This window comes from Alternaria hordeiaustralica, assembly GCF_023758085.1.
Source record: "Alternaria hordeiaustralica strain BMP 2776 chromosome Unknown scaffold_13, whole genome shotgun sequence".
Lineage (NCBI taxonomy): Eukaryota > Fungi > Ascomycota > Dothideomycetes > Pleosporales > Pleosporaceae > Alternaria > Alternaria hordeiaustralica.
Window position 1 is genome coordinate 750,910 of NW_026056785.1, and position 19,812 is coordinate 770,721.

Genomic DNA, 19,812 nt, shown 5'->3' on the forward strand with positions numbered 1-19,812 from the left:
GCCAAAGAGTATAGATGGCACGAGACGAACATCAAGAATACAGGACTGCAGAGAGACATAACAAGTCGAGATTGGGAAGGAGCGACAAACCGATCACAAGCGAGAAACTTGCCGAAGATTGAACATGGAAGGAACGAGGAAAGGAAAGCACGAGGCGAACATCAAGAATGCATGATTGAAGAAAGTAGCGTAACAAGTCGAGAGCATATCTCGAGGAACTGATATCAAATTGGGTATCCGCCAACACACCCTCAACAGCAGGCGCAACACTATTCGTATCGTAACAAGTACAAAGCCCTGCGGCAACATCCATCTAACCTAACAACGCCAAACATGACCATGTAGTCAAGTAGTGAAGACGCCTTTGCAAATATGCAAATATCCCAATGCCAAAGTATAAACAGGAATGCGTCGCTAAATGAGGAAAGACGGTAAGGAAATAGTGGTCGTTAGTGCGGCGACGACGTGCGCGAGCCCCATGTCAAAGAGACTGAGCACGCACACGTTGTAGTGTGAGCGCAAACTAGTCGTAGAGGTTGCCCTGTCATCATGTGGGTGAGATGAGGAGGGGTAGGGCGACGTGCAGCGGTGTCGTGGTGAAACTGCCAGGGTCGGATGATGGGTGATCCGATGACATAATAGCGCCGACGAACCGCCGACGGGAAACGGCGGTGGGGAGAGTAGCGCAGTCGTGAGATGAGTATCACGGATGCGGGATGGTAAGAGAGTTTCGTGCAGGTGGGTATGAAGATACTGTTCAGAGGATGCGTTTTCTGATGATCGTTAGTCATTTGATGCAGGTTGGTTGTGCATGGAGGAAAGGACTCACTGTCTGAAGACGGTCTCGAGGGCGACGGCGCTGAGCTCTGAATCATCGGGCAGACACTCAACGAGCGGTATCAGGTCTGCGAACTTCTCGCCACCCTTGTATGCTAGGACAGCGGGAACACCGGTGTCCTCGATTTCGGCGTCGTCGTTGTACATCTTGACGAAGCGGACGGTGTCGTTGCGCTTTGCTACGTCGTGCATGACCTTCTCGAACATTTGTGATACCTCGGCGAATGGCTATGGTGCTGTTAGTAGGAGCTGGATAATGGATGGAGTGATGTGTATACATACATCACTGTTGTAGATGAAGACGACAACGACAGTACTCGACGCCGTCTTGTCAACAGCATCAAGATAACCCACACCATCCACCAACGGCATGCTTCCATATATCCTCCGGCTAGGGCTGTTGGTCCTCGATCGTATCCTCTCACCAACATTCTGCAGTTCCTTCAACCTCGCCTCACGCCATTGGCGCATGAAGCCCTCGTCGACCTCGTCATCACTGCTCGATGTCTTCTCGTCGTGATAGGCATTGACATTGTACTGTGCGGGCGCGGCGTTCTTCTTCCATGTGAATCGGCGTGCTTGCTTCTTGGCCTGCTCAAACGCCTGGGCGTCAGCAATGACACCCTTGGGCCCCGTGTTGGCCTCTGAGCGCAGGTTGGGCATGTAGTAATTCGCCCTCATGTCGGCTGGGATGTCGAGCTCGTCGTCGGTATCGATCTTCTCGAGGTAGTCGTCGGCGGCACCAGGGGATTCCGGGTCGGAGAGGTCGGAGTCGTTGTGTCGGTCTTCGGGGTGGCGGTCTTCGCGGTCCTTGTCTCGGATCAGTTCGTTGAATTCGTCTTGAGCGGCTGTAGTCATGACGGAAGAAAAAGAAGAGCGGGACCCGAATGACGGGCGCCGGACTGATATATGTGTGGAGAAGGGGGACGGTCAGCGTCAGCTGTTTGCAGAGTCCGTGTACAGGTCCCGGTGTCTGGTGACGCGTTGGTCTGTGGTGGGCAGAAGGAAAGGGAGTCGTTGCAAGGTTGGGGTCGGTCGTCTGGGATGGTGCTCCGCTAGATGACAGGCCTTGGCGCGCGTGCTTGCAGGGCTATTTTCGAGTACGCGCTGGGGTTTCAGCGATGCAATTGGACGCGCACGGGAGAATTCCCTCGAGGATTCCAACGTGCGTACGTGGATAACGTGGTCGAGGCGGTACGGTGTGTAGGGGTGTGCTTGGTAGGTGCTGTTTTAGGGCTGATGCTGACCGGCCGATTTCACGATGCATTAGACGCCCGCACGGGGCCGCATCGCACTCCATTGGCGAAGCGCAAAGGCATGTCGGCCTTATGAAACAGGATGCTCGAGTGCGAAACACGCTCACCCGCCTGTACACCGCCCAATCGAGGACCCGCGGGTGGCGCGCAATGGCTTGGGGCGCCGCGTGAAAGCCTGACGACTGCTGAAACACCATGCCGAACTATCTTGCTACACGCCTCCTCGACACGTCTGTCGCAGCATCAACCTGCCCTATCCTCGCTGCTGTTTGGAGGCTACACGTCACAATGACCTTACGCCTCTGCTAACCCTCTCATGCGCTCTCGATGTTTCAATCTCCTCGAGGCACCAACTGTCATGCAGCACCAGAGTTCCATGGCACCGCCGACCAAAAGGGGCCGAGGGATCTCTCTTTCGGTCTTGTTTGATATTCTCGTCCCGGCCACATCCCGGATGCGAGTCCCCCGGTGCACATGCAATGGAATCCTTCTGTGCTCGCTTCTAGAAGCATTAATGCCATCCATCGCGTTCCTATTCTCCGATCGACTCCTGCATCGGCTGAGGCGCTTCCTTTTGTCGATTCCAGGGTCCAGTTGCCATGCAGCCTAAGATTGCGGGCATTAGCTGAGGCACGTTAATGCCAAAGACGATGGTTCGATACATTGATTTCTCTTCGAAAATAGAAAGACGTTGCATAACCGCCCGGGTGAAAGTAAAATACGACGTGGCTCCTGCGTCTTCTGCTCGGTCGCTCTGCTGTCATCCATGAAGATCACAACCATAATCTATCAGCCCTGCCCGACGAACGCCTAAAGTACGGTCACGCTACCATCACCGCAATAAGCTCTGATCGCTGATACTCCGGCTTGTCACTGCTTGTCCCGGAGTGACGTCCGGATGGGCAATTGGGATCCCCTGGGCAACCTAGTCATATGCATAACGGTGTGCGCGCCACTAGATTCGCGAGCGGGTATCATCCCAGGTGGTGCAATCACCTTGGAGCTGTTAATGCCTCGCACAATGGCCTAGGCCAGAATGCGAAAAGTAACTTCTACCGCTGAGGCTACAGTAACCGCTGAGAGCGCCGAACAACAGCTGCGACAAGGTCTAGAAGGCACGTTGACATTGATTACTTCTTTCACGAGCTGACCTGGACTGAGCGCGCTCAAACCTTGGAATGCTCGAGACGTTCCAAGGTTCATGGAAAAGGCAATATCAGTCATCTTAACATCATGCAAAAGCGTTCGATAAACTTAAAAGAGGTATATAGAAACTCGCTGACTACCGACTCATCCTTCACAACCCAATCAAATCGTACACATTGAAAGCCCATGCGCCAGAAAGCCATGATCCGTCCATTCAGTCCCCCTCATCCATGGATTCTCCAAAACCATTTGCACGTAGTAGAATCCGAAACATACAGTAATGAAGCTCCCCGTCTTGCACAGCCCCATCTCTTCCCACGCAAGTGCAAGTACAATCGGTCGCTTTTAATGATCAGGCAGAACGCAAGGAGAAGACTATGTCGAAGGTTGATGTAGATAGGTGCTACTCATGTACGTAGAACAGCCGGCCCGGACATGAAGACGAGTGTGAGCAGTATGCTCGCACCGTCGAGAAAGGAATAGAACAGTGGTATGAAAAGAAAAAGTAGTTTGAGCACAAAAAGATTCCGGGCGCCGGGACATCAGTCGGCACCGTAGCCACATCGACGATTCCAACAGGTGCGAGTATTATATTCTTAGAGTATGGCAGCGCTCAGTCTCCTGGTTGATAAGATGCAGCAGGGGTATGGTATGCCAGGAGTTGCGGAGATCGCTGTCGTAGGTTGTAGTTTGCCAATATTACGGTAAGGCGCACACGTTCGAATTGGCGTCGTTACATGGCGTCGTGGAAGTTGGGGAGGCTGACGGCACTTATGCCCAAATGCGCAGCTATGCCAAGTCAGTTGTGTGATGCAGACGGGCGCACGAGAGCACCTACCATTGAGTCCCATGAACCAGTGCATAGACTGAGCGCGTCGTTGCTAACGCCGAGACAGCTGACGCGGTTGTCGTGTCCTTGCAATGTGCCTACGCGTTCGCCGCGGAGTACGTCCCAAACCTGGATATTATTAGACTGTGGAACCTGTGGGGGCTGCGCTGACTGCTTACCTTGCACTCGAAGTCGTCGTAACCAGCAAATAGCAGTCTTCCGGAGACAGAGAAGGCTACGGATGTGATACCGCAGACGGGCTCAGGAATCTATGGCAGACATTAGTAATCCAAATGCCAAGAGTGCCAGATATGTCAGCGGGCGTACCTGGTATGATGCAAGCTCGCGGTCGGCGCGGATGTCGAACAGACGGCAGGAGGCATCGTCGGAACCGGTACCGAAGGCATTTCCGTTGGGGAAGAATTGGATGGCGTTGATGTCAGAGTCGTGCGCGGCAAAGGTCTGCACGCACTTCTGCTGTCTGATGTCCCAGAGCTTCGCGAAGGCGTCGCAAGCACCGGAGACAAATTGGTTGTGGTCGAGCGGGTTGATGCTCAAGCTCATTACATCACCGAGATGGTCGGCAAATTCGTGCACCTTGGAGCCAGTCTCCAGATCCCACAACACACAGGTCATGTCACCGGATGATGTAAGGATGCGCTTATCACTGATGAATCTGCAGCAACTGAGGTAGCCCGAGTGGCCAGACAGCTCGCGTGCCACGCGTGTTGGGCCTTCCCGCGCCGACAGGTTGTAAATGGAGCAGATGTTATCGAGACCACCACAGGCGACGTAGTTGCCGGACGGGGAGTAGGCGCACGTCATGACCCAGGACGATCGCAGAGGAATGGCGTGGACCTTGTTGGTCGTGTAGGCGTCCCAAATGATGAGCTTTCCGTCCTGCGAGGCGGAGACGAGATGTCTGCGGTCGGTGGACCAGTGCATGGCGTAGATTTTAGCCAGATGGCCCTTGAGGGTGCGCTTCGTCTTCATGGTGAGGCGCGGCAGAGCCTCGACACGGTCTCTGGCGACATCGCGAACTGCGCTCTTGTGTTAGCCGTCTACGAGGTTCCGATGCGGTGAGCACGCCGGCTGGAAAAAGAACATACGAGTCGTGTCAGCGAGCTCATCCTTCTTGCGCTTTATCCTGTCCTTGAGCGCCTCAGCGTCGCGGCGGGCGAGCTGGATCTTCTGCTGGATCGTTTCTTGATTCATATCGGCCATATATTAGTGGTGTGCTGGTGGTGAGGGTGTTGTCGCGAGCGGCGCGAAACGGCGAGGCAGGCGAATCCAGGGGCCTCCTAGGGAGCGCGGCAGCCGGGAGCGAGAGAGAGCGGCGGAAGGAGCGATGGACAGGCGGCAGCAATGGCTAGACGCGCGCAGAGCAGAATCAATTGCTTGCGCAGAGGGAGCGGCGGCTGGCAAACGGTCGTGGGGGCGTGAGGATGGAAGGGTGAGTGCTTGGAGATGAGTGAGGTACAGGAGCGGCCCGGGGTGAGCTTAGCTTGGCCTAGCCGAGCAGCGAGCGCTGGAGATCAAAGGGCGGTGCTCCGCCAGTCTGTCGCGAAGATGCCCACTGCAAACACCTGCCGTGACACGTGAGCGATGTGAAGGGGCGGTAACGTGAAGGAGCCCTGCGTGCTGTCGGGTCGGGTGTTTGCACTGCTGATGGCGTCAACGTGGTGTTGCTATGCTCTGCTCCTGTCCAGACCTTGACGAAGAAGGCGCGCGCTGCAATCTCCTGCAGCGCACCTCCTCCTTTAGGCGACGGACGAATGAGCAGCGAGCAGCCTCGGCTGCCACTATGACCCGCGTCCGCCGCTATACCCCCCAGGCCTCCTCCTGAAGTCTATTCACCTTTCCATTATCGCTTCGAGAACCATCCCCACGCCACCAATACCGCCGTGTTCCCCAGCATGGCTGCACTCCCCATCGCGACTGCACACGACCTGCCCGTCGACGCTGCCTTCACCAAGGGCCTGCCCAAGATTGAGGTACTGCTCCAGCCTCCTCGGTCCCTAGTCATCGCGCCAAGGACGCTCAGACTTCCGTTCGCTGCTGCTAATGACGCGACTCAGCTTCATGCCCACTTAACCGGTAGCATCAGTCGCGACTGCCTGCACGCCATATGGGAGACAAAGAAAGCACGGCAGCCTGACTTCGACCTCGAGGACCCTTTGGTCGCCATACCCGCGGGCAAGGTCGACTACGATATCAAAACGTAGGCCTAGCTCGATTTGCTCGTCGTTCGGAATTCTCGCTGTAACACCGGCGTGCCGTTGGGAATACATGGGCCAAGACGATCGCGCAAGCGATTTCGCGGCCAATATTCTCCTGACAAATGATCGCTACCCGCTCGGTCGTCCCAAACAACTGGCTCACCACGCGAAATACTAGCAGACGTCTGACAGCTAGATTAGGTTCTTCCCGCTGTTTTCGTCATACATCTATCGCCTTTGCGGTGATTTGCCGAGCATTCAGTATGTCTGTCGACATGGAAGTATATGGTGAGCTGCGGTTGATCAATCTAGGTACTCCACCAGGGCTGTGTTGCAAGACTTCCAGGATGATGGGGTGGTATACGTTGAGCTTCGAACGACCCCGAGAGCGATCCTTGGAGAGGGCGTAACCAAGGATGATTACGTGAAGACCGTTTTGGACATACTCAATGCCCATAACGACGATGCTAACAACACCATGCGAGCTTTCCTCATACTGTCAATCGACCGTCGCAACAACATCGCAGACGCGGAAGAAGTCGTCGATCTTGCCATCAAGTATCAGTCCGCCGGCGTTGTTGGTGTCGACCTATGCGGCGACCCAGCGAAAGGTGACATTCGCATCTTCGGCGATAGCTTCGCTCGGGCAAAGGCTGCCGGACTGAAGATCACGCTGCACTTTGCCGAGAGCGAAAACTCTTCCTCGGATTTAGAGTTGCAAACTCTCCTGTCATGGCAACCTGACAGACTTGGTCATGTCATACATGTGACGGATGAGTTTAAGAAGACTATCGAGCAGCACGGAATCGGCGTTGAGCTGTGCCTCAGCTGTAACGTCCATGCCAAGATGATCACGGGCACTTACTCGGACCACCACTTTGGAGTGTGGCGACACAGCAGTGTTCCCGTCGCTCTGAGCGTACGTTCAGCTCTGGAAACTGTGTGTTCCGTGTGATGACTAATACCCGGCAGACGGATGATGTAGGTGTCTTTTGCAGCCCTCTCTCGCAAGAGTACTACCTCGCAGCGCAGCATTTCCACTTAGACCGAAAGGCTATCAGAGCACTTTGCGTGCGAGCAATCGACTCAATCTTCACGGGTCCTGATGAACATGCCCGTCTGCGGAACATCGACGCGTCTTGGAACAGATGGGATATATGAATCATGGCCGAAGCAACAGACAGTCATTCGGCTGATGAAATTTAGTCATAATGACTCCGGTATATGACCAAAGTTACACTGCCACGTCTTTTGCAGTAGTCATCGCTGAGTACAAGATTATGCAATGCATTCTCCTTCTTTTCTTCCTACAATCTCTCTCATATGAACACTACTATACATCGATTGACTACGCAACAACGCGCCATACACGCTTGCACACCCACACGGCCTATCGCACACTACCGAGCTACGGTCACTATTGCCGGCCACTCAGACTTCGATCTTTCACGCCGGCAAGGACGTTCGCAGCTCCAGTATGGCTATCATCCCACTGAACAGTGTAGTCTTCACGCTCTTCTTGATCCTTTCTCTAATCGCCGGAACTGCTGCTCAAAGCTCGGCTCAGGCTGGTACCGACACATCACCAAGCGCATCACAGGCTTCTGTGCAGGCCTCCTATCAGGCTTCGCAGGCCGCCTCTCAGACTTCACTGGTTACATCTCAGACCTCTCAGGCTACTTCCCAGCCTTCTCAGGTCGCCTCTCAGACCACTCAAGCTATCTCTCAGGCCGCGTCGCCAAGCACTACTCCGACAAATTCACAAGCTGCCTCCGCGGCGCCTATTGTAGTCCCCAACGTCGACGCGGACAAGAATTTCGTGATCGGCAATACTTGTGACCCCGATCAGAAGAACATCATCAAAACCGCCTTTGTCGGAACTGGCATTTTGGCCTTCTATGGAATGCTGGATTGGTCAAATGCCAATCTTGGACAAGACCTACCCTTCGTGGAGAATCTTGGTACCAGCGCTATTCCGAATGCTAGCACAGTCGAGAGCGTGTTTAAGGACTATTCAAGCGCAACCGTGAGTGCTGCTTGGAAGATCAATGCGGTTTGCGACATCAAGAACGAGACAGCGGCATGTCAAAGTAAACACGTGTATGGCGGCATAGGCAGCGAAGGCCCCCGGGTGGACCTCAAACCTAATCTCTACTTTTGTTGGGAGTACTTCCGATTCCCTCCTCTGAATGAGGCAGTACAGATGGGCCTGAGCGATGCAGTCGACTGGACGCGCCGGTTCAATATGGGCTCTTATCATGAGAACCAAGGTATGGGAATGCCATCTCGAGCATATCCACATGTACCTCATACTAATCTACTAATAGCTTCCGCACTCTTCCGAGCTTTGCTCTACTATCTCCCACAGCGAGAGGGCTGGAACCGGCATATCTCCAACATGTGGGTGTACATGCGATATGCGGGTGGGGCGAGCAAATGGACAGCTTGCTATGGTGTATATTGCACTAAGCTTCTAGCTCAGTTGGCCGACAGTGAAACATGGAGTATTCTTAATGGTATGCATTTGACAACAACAAGAACTCTTACCCGATGCTGACGGGTATAGCCGATAACTATGCTCTTTTTGCGTTGCAGAAGTACGTTTCTCGTCAACTTGGAGAATCCAAAAATCTTGGAGCATCCAACTTTCCATGGCTTCCTCGTCTCGAAGATGATCCGAATCCCATCATTCAGCCTTTTGCTTCGGGAGATATCGAGACCTTCCAGGCAACTCCGGAATTCAGCGCAGAGAGTGACTCCCAGTGGTATTACGACGTCGAGCGATACCAGAAGACAGATATTTTGGACTTTAAGGACCAACTTCCCAAAGAATCTCAGGCTAATCTAGAGAATGCGCCCTGGTCCTTTGGCGCCACCACATTCGGTTTTAAAGCACTTCGTGACAAGTTCCTGAAGGTATTCAACGAAGCAAAACAGCACGGCATGTCCAACCTGGGTGCATCAAAAGAATACACATGTTATCGCGAAGATAAAGCCGCGTTCCCGGACGCCATAGCCTTTACATTTGACGAAGTGCAGAGTGAATTGGATAACTTTTGCAAGAACAAAGTCAACGACTACATGCTCGCTGGCAAGCCTCTACATCCGCGCATCTTCCAAATCGATAAGGAAGTCGAGTTGTATACACCACTACCGGATGGTACAAAGGATCTGGTTTACTATGTCTCCCCAGGCCCTGATAGCTTCATGACAGGGAAGAACTTATCTGTATATTTCGAAGGAATACAATCTGACGAGAAAGCTTCGCATTGCATAGCAACATACAACGACCTCATTACACATGTTGGTTGCTAATCTCCACAAATGCTTGCGTCCAATACTAACAAACCTAGTGCGATGGAGGAGACAGTGACGACAAATATGGTGGCTATCTCAAAATCAACGACATGGTGCGTTTTGTTCCGTTGGATTTGACCGAAAGATAATGCTATGATGAATCCTCGAGAGTCACACTTAAGAACCATTATTGACGCACTTGCAGATCTTCGCCGTAGGCGCTATGACGCCTCCATCAGCCCACTGGGACATACCACGTACCTTAGAATCCAAATGCACGGATTACAATGCCACGAGTGCATGGCGGGTCGCACCCTGGATCGATATCAATGATAGCGAACGTACGGGGCGGCTCTGTACGTGTTGGTTTGGTAGCAACCCCATGGGTGCGGCTATGGTCTGTAAGGAACCGGGGAAGTCTTGCGCAGATGTTTGGAAGCAGCAAGGCGCTGCCATGGGTGCTGTGGCGGCCATGCGGTGCATTAGTGGGTAGCCTAGGCGGTGGGATGAGATGCTAGGGATGCACATGTATGGAGTATAAGAGTCTTTATCTACACGACGCTGGATTACATTCCATCTTATGCGGTCCGGATAATGACACGAACCGCGAAACATCCCAACTCTCACTAAACCAGATCTTGAACTACCGGCCAGTCACTCAATCCCAACGTCTAGTCATAACGACTCTGCTATGACAGAAAGCATACTTCCACGTCCTACGCAACAGTCATCGGTGAGTATAAGATCTCGCATCGCAGTTCTCTCCTTCCTTCCTACAATCTCTCTTCGATAGACACCATCACGCGAATACCACACAGCCAACATTACTTCACATCTTTGCTTTACCTGCAAATCATATCTAGTGCCCTGCCACTCTACATTTAGTCATCTCTTACCGCTCGTTCTGCAACATGTTCAACGCCATCAAGAAAGTCCGCTCGTTAGCCACGTCAGTGTTAAGACCGAATGGTCTAATCCTTACGATCTTCTTGATCCTCTCTCTCATAGCGGATGGCGCCGCGCAAAGTTCTTCACAAATGGCCTCTGCAGTTTCTCAGACTGCCTCGATGGCTTCTCAGGTAGCCTCCGCTGCTTCTCAGGCTAGCTTACAAGCGTCCTCCCAAGCAGATTCACAATCACCTTCCCAGACTCTCGCACAAACAGGCCCTCAGCCCTCGGTATCAGCGCTGCCATCAACTGCCGAGTCCATAATCTCCTTTGATGATTCATGCAAGGCTGAGCATCGAGACATGCTTGACAACGATTTGAAAGATGTTATGGATATGGCCAACGTCACGGTCAAAAGCCAAATAGCCTACACGGACAACCCAAACTTTTGGCTGTATTTTGGCAAAAGCTCAGTCGAACACATCCCAGTCGTCAAGAGTGTTTTTCCAGGCGTGCTGCAACTTTCAGAGCCAATTTCGGTGGGGTGCAACTTCGACGGCTCAGCTCCGTGTGACGCCCGCACCAACTTTCCTGGCATTGCCAAGACAGTGGTTGACACACAAAAGAGGGACGGCACGCAAGGTCAACAACCGGGGCTTGTAATCTGTCGCGAGTACTTCGGACTCCCTCCACTGAACCATAGGGTTCAGATGGGTATCAATTCCCCCACTAATCTTACGGCTCGATACAATTCAGGGTACTATCACGACAATCGAGGCGAGTAACTCAATCATTGTACACTTGCCGCTAGGTCACTGACATCGATCAGCTACTACCTTGCTGCGCATGCTGGTCCAGTTTCTTCCTACATCGAAAGAACTAAAACGACCCATCTCAGACCTTTGGGTCAATCTATGGCAAGATTCTCCTGGCGGAGTCAAGGAGTCGTGGTCAGCTTGCTACGGAGTACTTTGCGCCAAGGTTTTGGCTCGAGTTCACGACAGCTCTAACGACTGGGGAGCGTTGAACGGCATGTTCATCATATCCTGCATAAATACCTGTCAAGCTGATCATTTCTAGCGGACAACTATGCTCTTTTTGCCCTATCCAACTATGTATCGCAGGCTATCGGCGGCACAGTTCCTTACTTCCCCAGAATTGATAATGATCCATCTTTCGGCAAAATGGTCGTTCCTTTCAATAACGAAGAATCTGCCCAAATCCAAGTAAAAGGCTGGTTCCACTGGCGCGGACTTTCACAGCCAAACTACGACGCTTCTCTACTACAACCCAATAAAAATGATTTCGATATTGGGACTATGCTTGATGAAGAACGAAAGGCCGATATACTAAGCGCCCCGTATTACAGAGAACTCCCAGACGAGTCCGTAAGGGGCAAGGAGGACTCATGGATCGGTACCTTTGTAAACGCCCACAAAGACCAACTACTCAATACGGATGCAACGTCCGACCGTACTTGCTTCGGTAAAGGCCATACCCAGTACCCAAATGCGAAGGAATTCGACGGAGAGGAGGCAGTTGGCTTTGCCCAACAGTTCTGCGAAGACATCATCAAGCACTGGGACAAGACGACCCCAATTCCACCATCTGTGCGCGATACATCGGACTTCCGTAACGCAAGTAGGGCGTACAAACTCACAAAAACAAACGCTGACTCGCATGTTGGATTCTTTGCGGTCGCTGATCCTGCGTTGTTCATACAAGCTCGAACCACTTGGCACTTTTTTGAAGGAGCTACGGACGACGACAAAGTCGATCACTGTCGCTTGACTTATAAGGATATCATACGTAATGTAAGACACTGGTGCATTCCCATGGCACTATCAGTCCAGCTACTAATCAACCCAGTGCGATGCCGACGCCACCAAAAGACGTGGTGGCGTGCTCAAGCTCAACGACCGCCTCTACGGCGTCTACGTCACACCGGATGAGCGAGAGGATAAACTTCCCTGGCTCACAGATTACACTGCTCTCGGTGATCTCAAGTGTGCGAATTACAATGACACTAGCCACTGGCATATCAAAACATCCATCGAGGGTACATCAAAGACAGAGTCGCCTGTTGACATCACCGAGAGGGAAAAATTGGGTAACATGTGCTCATGCTGGTACTCTGCTTTTCCGTTCACCTTCGATCTGTTTTGTAAAGGTTCCGCATCTAAGTGTGAGGATTTGGCGGCCGACGACAAGAGGAAAGCGGCGCTTTGGGACGATTTTGCTTGTGCATTATAGGGACTTGCGATGTCTTCAGGGTGGCGTTGTGAGCCCGAGTTGTATCTTATAGAATGGCCGGGTGCAATGCAGCTATGCGATGTCACTCAGAACCCGTCCACGCTAACCAGAAAAACTGAACACCCAGGAGCCTACATCGACGTCAGCTTACCTACTTTGCATGCTTCTATCGTGATGTAGTCTACACTCCTGGTATATGCTTTTTCTTGAATGAAGTGCACCTGTCTCATGTCCGCATGACATCAACGTATAGCTCCTTCCTGTCTGGAACGTCGTGCGTTTTAGCGTTGCGCTAGTGGAAATGATGTTCGCCGGCGTCGGCCACGTCTGCCCCTCCGTCCATCACCTCTGCACCCGCAGGTACTCACACATCACGTCTCATCAGCCACTTCACAAATGCGGATACAGCAGCATAACATCTTGCCACTCGACTCAACTTCGAACACGGTGCAGGCGCCGTTGACTTCATCATACCTGCGTGCGCAGCGAATTCACCTCGGCTTGTAGAACGATGGCGCAATACGGGGTCACGCTTGCAGCCACCACGCTTGCAGCCAGGTACCAGCCGTGCTTGGTTCAGGCACGGCAAACGGCTGGGCATGAGGACGCTACGAGCGGTTGTGGCAATATGTATGCTATCCCTCATGCATCTAGTTTTCCGAGGTCGCAGTGACGAATACTTGCCAACGCCTCGCGCTGATTGGAAGCTTGCATTCTAATACGAGTACCGGCAGGAGGAGGGTGTAGGACCCGCTCGGAGCGACCCTCCCTTCTGATCCTTCACTACTGCTGCGGATACTAGTAACACGGAAAAACAACGTCCATACAGCATAACCGAACAGCGCCAGCACATGTGTGCAGGAAGTTGTGGTTCTCTTGCAGCAGGATTCTGGGTTGATTAGTATTCGACGAGCGGCACTGGAGCCAACTGAACTTTACCACCGCGTATTTACCAATGGTAAACATCACGAGGAATGATCGCTTAGAAGCAGCTGGACCCTTCTTGATCAGCGACGAACCGGCAAAGTTCCCTGACTCATAGGGACTTTCTACGAGTCTAGACACTGTCGCTACGCTCACAAGTTCAACCCTGGGGAGCTGCCAGTGACGATCACCACGATTAGCACGCATATCTACTGGCCATTTACCTGGACTACGAACAAACACCAGAATAGGTGGACTATGCCCTTGCAATTCCCGAGCTCGCCAAGAGGGTAGAACGCCAAACTACCGGCACTACAAGGAAGTCGGCGAATAAAGAGAGCCATCGCAAAAGCTCCTATCTGCTAAGCGCCCCTCGATATTAGAAGATAAAGGTCTTGGCTCTTGGCAGCGGGACAAATGATGAATCAGGAAGGTATGGTAAAGAGGTGTGTATGGCTTCTGCATGAACGGATATGCCCGTGCGGGGTTATTCCCTAAGGCTGGCACATTATCCGACCAACTCGCTTATCTACCCCTACCGGATCTCTGTCGTATCTCAACCTCCTTCCTGAACGGATTCGCGTACCTGGATAGCGTAGGGGTGCTTGCAGACCGTTAACTTTGGTGTTAAGAGCTGCTACATCGATAGCTCGATGGCCTCCAGGGGCGAATCTCTTGTCAGGTGCCTGTTTGGGTGTAACACCGTGGGGGCAATGTCTTGTGAGGTGCCCTATGGGGTTTACCTTTCCGATACTCTTGAAACGTAGCACCCCGGGGTAAACATGCCTTGCAGCGGAAGAGGAAGGAGATATTCTGGTTAGCGGTCGATCCAATTTACAGCTCTTGTGAGGTGCCTTTTGGAGACTACCTTTCTGATACTGCAAGCACGTGGGACCACACCACGTAGCGGATGAGGAAGGAGGCAGTTCGTAGCCGTGTATGCGAGCTAGGGCTCTATCTTGTACAGCAACGGACGAAGACATGATGCAAGTCACGACGCCAGAGGTGGACGAAGAAGTATAAGTATAGGAGGGTATTCCCGTCGTTTTCAAATCATCACTCTCATCAGTGTCACTCACTCTACTACCTTCGCTCTCGCCTCTATAACATCAAACGTTCGGTATCTTCACCATGGTTCTCACCAACTTCCTCGCTGCCGTGGCAGTCTTCCTGCCCATCGTCTACGGTGCCCCTACCACTGCTGCCAACAGCCTGCACCCCGACATCCTCGCTGCCATGAAGCGCGACCTTGGACTTGATGCCGAGCAGGCCCACGCCCGTGTTGCCCGCGAGCTCAAGGCCACCGATGTCATCGAGCAGCTCCGTACCTCCACCGGTGCCTCCTTCGGTGGTGCCTACCTCGTTGACGGTGACCTCACCGTTGCCGTCACCGACGAGGCCTCCGCCTCTGAGGTCGAGGCCGCCGGTGCTAAGCCCCTCCTCGTCTCCGTCCCTCTCTCCAAGCTTGAGGCGGCCAAGGCTGCTCTTGACAACATGGACATCGAGTCCGCCAAGCGCTCCGAGTCTGGCATCGCCGCCTACTACGTCGACGTTGCCTCCAACAAGCTCGTCTTTGAGGCTCTCGCCGACAGCACCGACTCCGCTGCCGACCTCGCCAAGAAGGTTGGTCTCGCCGACTCCGAGTACGAGGTCAAGACCGTTGCCGCCATGCCCACCACCTTCGCTACCATCCGCGGTGGTGACGCCTACTACATCAACCGTGCCGGCCGCTGCTCCGTCGGTTTCTCCGTCACCGGTGGATTCGTCTCCGCCGGCCACTGCGGTACCACTGGCAACACTGCCTCCACCAGCGCCGGTGCCACCATCGGTACTTTCGCTGGCTCCAGCTTCCCCGGCAACGACTACTCGTACATCCGCGGCACCTCTGGCAACACGTACCAGGGCCGCATCAACAACTACGCCGGCAGCACCCTCCCCGTCTCCGGCAGCACCGCCACCGCCACCGGTGGCAGCGTCTGCCGCTCCGGTTCCACCACCGGTGTCTTCTGCGGCACCATCCGCGCTCTCGGCGCCACCGTCTCCTACGCTGAGGGCCGTGTCACTGGCCTTACTCAGACCAACGTCTGCGCTGAGCCCGGTGACTCTGGCGGCTCCTGGTACAGCGGTGCCCAGGCCCAGGGTGTCACTTCCGGTGGCTCTGGTGACTGCTCCAGCGGAGGTGTCACTTACTTCCAGCCTGTCAACGAGATTCTGTCTGCTTACGGTCTTACTCTTACCCGCGGTTAAACGCTTGGATGTGAGTTTGCTTTTTGCCTAGCGATGGATGATGGTATTGGATGATGTGGTATGAAATGTTTACGAGAACGGCTTTGAGTTGTATATAGTTTGATTGTTGAATCGCAGTTATGATACCTGGAAACCTTTTTCATATTTTGGTGATGCCGTGATCTTTGAGCGTGATTTTACTTGATAGAGTAGGATTGGTCTTGGGAAAATCTTCTTCCTGACTTAGACATCTCTTTTCGCCTCATTCATGTTCATTTCATTACACTTCCGCTCAGATTAGGTTTCCGTTGTGACTACTCGACACATTACCGACGTGATCTTCTGTATCTCTACCAACTACTACACCAAGTTGTCCCACAACCTCTATACCGAACATAATCAAACCCAACTTAGATCATCTTCTGTCCGTGAAACAGCCTTATCATGTATTTCCTCCAGCTTTGCAGCCAACCACCTCCCTACCCATTACGAACAGCTGTTCTATGCTTTTCACCTTGTGTACGTCATCTTACATCCAACATCCAACCAAGCAAACGCAGAAGAAGAGCAAACGAGGCAATGTAGACAAATTAGCATATCAAACGTGTCACATCTCAAAAAAGACAAAAGGCATAGTCTTGTGCAAAAGCCAAGTGTGACAACGTTCAAACTAAGGAAAGAGGTGTGTGCTCATCATAACGTTTATTGTCTTTCACTATCCCCGGTGCCGCTATCTCTTATATCGCCCTCCAGTATCCAGATTAGATGGTCTATGGACATATGGTGGATACTGGAGGGCGATGATTGTAGTCTAGTGTTATCACAACATTCATCGCCCTACAGTATCCACTATATGTCTATAGACCATCTAATCTATATACATATCTACCATCTACCCTCTATCCTCTACCTTCACCAATCACTCATCCACCACATTACCATTACCAACTCCTACCCACTTCAACAACCTACTCACCACGACTTCAAAATGCATATTCACAATCATAAACAAGAACAAGAGCGACGACAAACAATCATGTCCATCAAACGCAAAACATCATCACATCTCCAGAAAAAAAGTGCGATGCCATGCAGACATAAAAAAAGTTTAATAGTGTAAAAAAGCCAACAGCGAGGGTATTGAATCGAGAAAGAGTTATGATACAAGCAAGCAAACACGCGCCAGAACAAGGCCAACGCGCACGACAACGGGGGACGCCAAAATGCTCCAAAAGTTTGCTGAATAACGTCGTGAAACCAGTAAGTGTGGTCGGGATGACAAGAAGCGTTGATGAAAAGATGATACAAGGAAAGATGCTGCGTAGGACATATATAAACATGTGATTCTTCTACCGCAGCGTCCCTTGAACATCATCAACAGTCCTCTTGAGCACATCCTCGATCCTCCACCTGGGGGGCTTAGGCATAGTCTCCTTGTTGTCGTCCGCAGCCTTGCTCATCTCGAGAAGGTCCTCCGGTTCCGCACCGCCAGCAACACCACTGCTGAACTTGAGTTGGAGGAGCTCGCCAACCTGGTCGCAAGCCGTGAGCATACGGTCGAGATCGTCCTTGGTGTGCGCGGCGCTGACGCAGAAGCGGGCGCGTGATGAGACGAGAGGGGTGGCTGGGTAACCGACGACGACGACGGAGATCTTGCGCTTGAGCATCTCGTGGGAGAAGGCGGGCATCTTGGCGGGGTTGTACAGCATGACGGGGATGATGGGGGAGTCGTCGTGGCCGTAGACGATGAAGCCGAGGCGCTTCAAACCGAGACGGAGGTAGCGCGAGTTGAAGCAGAGACGCTGGAGGCGCTCTTCACCTTGGCCGGGGACAATGGAACCGTCGATGATACGGAGGGCGGAGGAGATTTGCATGAGGACGGGTGGTGCAGGTGACTCGGCGAAGAGCATGGCGGCGTTGGAGGTGCGGAGCTTGTCGATGATGGGCTTCTCAGCGGCGATGTAACCACCGTTAGCACCGAAGGATTTCGTCAATGTACCCATGAGGATGTCAACTTCCGAGGGGTCGATGCCAAAGTAGTCGCATACACCACGTCCGCGAGGACCAACACCACCGACAGAGTGGGCTTCGTCGACGAAGAGGTTGAACTTGTACTTGTGCTTCAGGCTGATGATACCGGGGAGGTTGCACATGGTACCCTCCATGGAGTAGAGACCCTCGACGGCGACCAAGATCTTCTTCCAGGGGCGGTGGGTGCGGGGCTGACCTTGCGAGATGGCTTCACGGAGCTTGCGCTCGAGGTCGCGCATGTCGTTGTGCTTGAACATTGTGACCATGGCACCGGAGAGACGGGCGCCGAATCGGATGGAAGAGTGGTTGAGTTCGTCGGAGATCATGAGGCAGCCCTTTCCAACAATGGTGGGGAATGTGGTAGCGTTCGTAACGAAACCCATGGAGAAGACCATTGAAGCTGGCTTGCCGACGAACTTGGCGATGAGGTCCTCAACCTCGACAGTGAGGTCTGAAGTACCGCTGTCTGATCGGGGGCTGGCCATTGAGATTCCGTATTTCCTGATGGTAGCTTCGGCGGCGTCTGCGCAGGGACCTTCTGATTGAGCAAATCCGAGGTAGTTGTAGGAGCTCATGTTGAGGGTTTCTGTGGTGGTGCCGAGCATCTTGAAGGTGTTGTTGCCGTCGTCTGACTTGCGGTCAAGCACGGTGATGAAACGTCCAGGGACACCAGTCGTCGGTCGCGAGAAGCAGTCGTTGATGCGCATCTTCAACCGTCTCGTGTAGAAGTTGTCGAAGTCGCTGTTGAGGGGTGCATATCCGTCCTTCTCCTGCAGATGGCTGTAGTGTTGCTTCCTGAAGCGCTTGCCGAAGAAGTCGCGAACATGTCCGAATACTATTAGGATTAAGTAGCTGATGTATGTGGTGAAAAGGAAATAATATGGCGGCTCGTCCTCGATGGGGTCGCCGAACTCGCCCTCGAACTTGCTGAGGTAGCGGTGCTTCTGGGAGCCAAGGGGACCGAATTGGGCGTGTGCTCGTGCGAGGCGGCGCTGCTCCTCTGGCGAAGGCGGCTGGAAGAGGGTCTTGGGCTCCGTGGGCATCTTCTCGCCGGTCGCGGTGGTCAGGTTGATGGTCGGGAGGGAGATTTGCGAGGGCGAGGGGTTGTTGAGCAGGGCCTGTTGCTGGGCAACGAATGCCTCACGCAGGAGAGCAGCGTCGGTCCGGGACTTGGGGGAGCCACCGAAGAGAGATGTGAACTTGTTGCCCTTTGCGAAGGATTGTCGACGCGCTGGCTCGCGCTTCTCTGCGGAGGGATCGAGGGGGGGAGCAGGGGCGGTGGATGCGAACGGGTTGATGCTTCGGACAGGCATTGCAGCAATTGCTCTCGGACGGCGGTATTAGAGTAGGCAGGGCAGACGCAGGGAGATGTAGGCTCGAGTATCGTCCCACGGCGGAGCTGGCGGTGAAGAATGCAGGAGGTCGCGGGAGGAGCTAGACGGGAAAGGGATCAGCAGGCGACTCGAGGAAGAATTGGCGGCGCTGCGTGAGGATGTCGGCGAGCAGCGGCTGAGACAGTGGTGGGTGAAGGGCAGTCTTAGTAGGACTGACGCGCTCATGCACCCGGAGCGTGGACAAAGCCGGGGAGCGGCAGTGCCGGATAGCGTGCAGGAGATAGACGAAAGCTGGGAAAGAGATTGGAGGCTGGGATTGGGCAGGTGCAGCGGGAGGCCGCGGACGCTTGGAGGAAAAGGACCTACGTGCTGCTCGCGGTGCAATAAACAGAGGCTTGACTGGTACTGCGGAGTACGTGAAGGGCTGTCGCAACGCTTTTCGTGTTCCTGAGTGGCGCGGCCGTTTGCTGCGAACCACCAAGCTTCTGCGCCGCCGGTCGTGACGTATGGATGCCGTGAAAGTCCTGGCACGATCAACACCAACGGGCAAGTAATGAGCGACAAGATGTGGG

At 53.4% G+C, this 19,812-nt stretch overlaps 7 protein-coding genes across 7 annotated transcripts; 4 read left to right on the forward strand and 3 right to left on the reverse strand.

The window, feature by feature from the left end:
• Positions 1-825: 825 nt before the first annotated feature.
• On the reverse strand, positions 826-1,695 carry J4E84_006799 (uncharacterized protein; the record flags this gene model as incomplete). Its single annotated transcript, XM_049389386.1, has 2 exons — positions 826-1,065; positions 1,120-1,695. The coding sequence occupies 2 exons, from the start codon at positions 1,693-1,695 to the stop codon at positions 826-828; spliced, it is 816 nt and encodes a 271-aa protein (XP_049243095.1).
• A 2,315-nt stretch (positions 1,696-4,010) lies between these two features.
• On the reverse strand, positions 4,011-5,292 carry GB1 (Guanine nucleotide-binding protein subunit beta; the record flags this gene model as incomplete). Its single annotated transcript, XM_049389387.1, has 5 exons — positions 4,011-4,028; positions 4,078-4,197; positions 4,248-4,337; positions 4,396-5,108; positions 5,178-5,292. The coding sequence occupies 5 exons, from the start codon at positions 5,290-5,292 to the stop codon at positions 4,011-4,013; spliced, it is 1,056 nt and encodes a 351-aa protein (XP_049243096.1).
• A 580-nt stretch (positions 5,293-5,872) lies between these two features.
• On the forward strand, positions 5,873-6,293 carry J4E84_006801 (uncharacterized protein; the record flags this gene model as incomplete). Its single annotated transcript, XM_049389388.1, has 2 exons — positions 5,873-5,881; positions 5,946-6,293. 2 exons carry the CDS (start codon positions 5,873-5,875, stop codon positions 6,291-6,293), a joined length of 357 nt encoding a protein of 118 aa, XP_049243097.1.
• Positions 6,294-6,562: 269 nt separating this feature from the next.
• Positions 6,563-7,242, forward strand: J4E84_006802 (uncharacterized protein; the record flags this gene model as incomplete). The annotated part of the gene is made up of 2 exons (XM_049389389.1): positions 6,563-6,568; positions 6,634-7,242. 2 exons carry the CDS (start codon positions 6,563-6,565, stop codon positions 7,240-7,242), a joined length of 615 nt encoding a protein of 204 aa, XP_049243098.1.
• A 1,443-nt stretch (positions 7,243-8,685) lies between these two features.
• J4E84_006803 (uncharacterized protein) lies at positions 8,686-9,602 on the forward strand (the record flags this gene model as incomplete). Its single annotated transcript, XM_049389390.1, has 2 exons — positions 8,686-8,691; positions 8,883-9,602. The coding sequence occupies 2 exons, from the start codon at positions 8,686-8,688 to the stop codon at positions 9,600-9,602; spliced, it is 726 nt and encodes a 241-aa protein (XP_049243099.1).
• A 5,178-nt stretch (positions 9,603-14,780) lies between these two features.
• J4E84_006804 (uncharacterized protein) lies at positions 14,781-15,896 on the forward strand (the record flags this gene model as incomplete). Its single annotated transcript, XM_049389391.1, has 1 exon — positions 14,781-15,896. One exon carries the CDS (start codon positions 14,781-14,783, stop codon positions 15,894-15,896), a length of 1,116 nt encoding a protein of 371 aa, XP_049243100.1.
• A 1,328-nt stretch (positions 15,897-17,224) lies between these two features.
• LCB2 (serine palmitoyltransferase component) lies at positions 17,225-19,219 on the reverse strand (the record flags this gene model as incomplete). Its single annotated transcript, XM_049389392.1, has 1 exon — positions 17,225-19,219. The coding sequence occupies one exon, from the start codon at positions 19,217-19,219 to the stop codon at positions 17,225-17,227; it is 1,995 nt and encodes a 664-aa protein (XP_049243101.1).
• Positions 19,220-19,812: the final 593 nt, after the last annotated feature.